Source organism: Sturnira hondurensis, unplaced genomic scaffold (assembly GCF_014824575.4).
Source record: "Sturnira hondurensis isolate 20B ecotype Veracruz unplaced genomic scaffold, ASM1482457v3 Scaffold0006884, whole genome shotgun sequence".
NCBI lineage: Eukaryota > Metazoa > Chordata > Mammalia > Chiroptera > Phyllostomidae > Sturnira > Sturnira hondurensis.
The window spans coordinates 1,348-3,730 of NW_028079515.1; the positions used below are offsets into that span (position 1 = coordinate 1,348).

The 2,383-nt window shown below is 35.2% G+C and overlaps 1 protein-coding gene across 1 annotated transcript; it reads left to right on the forward strand.

Moving 5' to 3' along the window:
* Nucleotides 1-478: 478 nt before the first annotated feature.
* Nucleotides 479-1,933, forward strand: LOC118990335 (rho GTPase-activating protein 29-like; the record flags this gene model as incomplete). The annotated part of the gene is made up of 3 exons (XM_037050915.1): nt 479-633; nt 1,188-1,327; nt 1,595-1,933. Coding segments are annotated over 3 exons (441 nt in total), but the record flags the coding sequence as incomplete, so codon positions are not given.
* Between the last annotated feature and the right edge of the window lie 450 nt (nt 1,934-2,383).

Genomic DNA, 2,383 nt, shown 5'->3' on the forward strand with positions numbered 1-2,383 from the left:
AATATACTATGTTTTGAATAGAGTAAGGTCAAGACAATACTAATTATAAAAATTGAGTGCTCTAGGATACATTATGCATACAAAGTGTTTCTATATTTATAGGATTAAAAATGAAAGTCATATAAGAGTGTAGATAATCACAGTCAGACCATGACAGTACAGAGCTGGGATCCAGAAAAAATACATTTCTCTCCCTAAATTGTGAACCAGTAGGGACACAGGGTTGTAGTTTTTAACTTTCTTCTTTAAAGTCATTTTTCTGGAAATGACTGCTTCTAGATATTGGATTAAAACTTTTGTCTTCTGACCTAGACCTAGCACAATGTCAGGCAAATAGTGCGCTCACCATGGTACTCAGTGTTGTGTGCTTCACTGTATTGCCTTTCTCTTGGTGCTGTCACTTGAAATGAATGTGCATTTACATTGCATTCTGTATGTCATAAGTTATTTTACCTTCTGTCTCTCTCTGTGATCATAGGTAACACTTAACCCGTTCCAACTACAACTAGAGGCTACTTCCCTTGCAAACGATTTACAATCTTTCCATGATAGAGCCAAACTCCATGATCCAGGCCAAGAGTATAGAGAGTTTGTCAAGGCCACAAATTCAACCGAAGAAGAAAAAGTTGATGGGTGAGAATTAATGTATAGCTGAAATTTTTTTCAAGAGAGAATGTTTATTGTGTAGTTTCTATGTGGTATAAAGTGGTGTCTTTCTTGAACATTGGCAGATTTGGCAGACTTAACTTTATTTTTTTCTTAATTTTAATTGAAGGTGTAACTCACTTGAGAGTAAAAAAGCTTTTCAATCCTAGAGCTCAGTTCTCTGAGATTTGGAGAATCTCAAATCTTTGGAGAAAGACAAATCATAGTCATACCTATTTTGAATATTCAGTACAGAAATTTAACCTACATTTTCCACAGAGATTATGCTAGAAAAGATGAGCCATAACATGAATTGACTTTACTTTGGCTACTCTCTGCTATACTGCAGCTGTAACAAGTACAGATGATTAAGTTGTACTCATAACTCCTTTAGGAAGTTGAGCCATGTAATGTGGTTTGTTGTTAATATTTAGCTAAACTACTATACATTCATTAAATTAACATTTTTCTGGAAATAGAATAAAATAGTCTGATTATTAGTCATTCTTCTCAGTGATTCACTTTACTTGGGTTTTTCTTAGGAGTGTAACTAAACCATCAACAAGTAATGCCCACACTTCTGGATTTGGACCTGCTGACTCCTTAGAGGATGTCGTGGGCCTTCCTCACAGCTCCGATAAGATAGAAGAGGCAACGTGCTCTACCAGTGCAGATGCACCAGGTAGGTTTCACATTAAGGACCACTAATTGTATGAAAGATCAGCTTGTTTAAATGTAGTTATTAAAGAAGCTGTGACCTTGGAATGTAAAACTTAGCCCTTGGACTATAACTTTATGAAGCCTTATTCACGGTTTTAAGCATTGTACTTGTCTTAAAATTGATTGATTATAGTTAAAGAAACTTGATTTGTCTCATTTTATATAATGTCAGTATTTTGCTGTATGAGCTATTTGAGCCAACTTGAACCTTAAATATTTTTTCTTAAAGGTTCTTCTTTTGGACGGTCATGGAGGATGGTCATTGACTCTGAGAACACTGGCGGAAGCAGCGAGTTCAGATTTCTGGGCTCGGAATCTATCAGCCCAGGTATAGAAATACTTAAGTCTAGCAGAGGAAATTCAATGAAAGATTAAAATAGAAAGATATATAAAGTTACCTTATTTTTATAATGAACTATGTCATAGAGAGCAATATGTACATATATCTGCACAGTTAAAAGAAAAATAATAAGCCATTCTGTATTCACCACCCAGCCTAAGAAACAGGACATTATACTAGCTTAGGTCCCTGTGTATACCTCCTAGATAACATTGCTCTATTCCACCAGCAAAAACCATTATCATGAATTTTGTTCTTAATTCCTCAGCTAGTTTAAATGTTTTAGTACCTAATACTAGTTGAGCTTTGCCCTCTTCTGAATAATGATACATGGATGGAATCATGTTATTTTGTGACTTCTTTTATGTGGGTTTTTTTTTAGGTCCATATGGATGCAAATAGCCATCTTTAATTTTATACTATATATTTTGGATGGTATTCTCTTCTCTGAACATAACTATCCATCTTTTGGATTGTTTTGTAATTAATTGCAGTAACAAACTGTATAGTTAACAGGAATTCTTGTGCCTGTGATGACTTACTAATTTTCATAAATGTACTTTAAGGTACTTTGATAACCTCCTGCTCTGTAGACAGGCGGAGAAGGTGGTTTTGATCCTTCCCTCCTGGCTCCAAAGAGAAGAGCAGGACAGGTGATACAGAGAGCAGGAGAAGGTA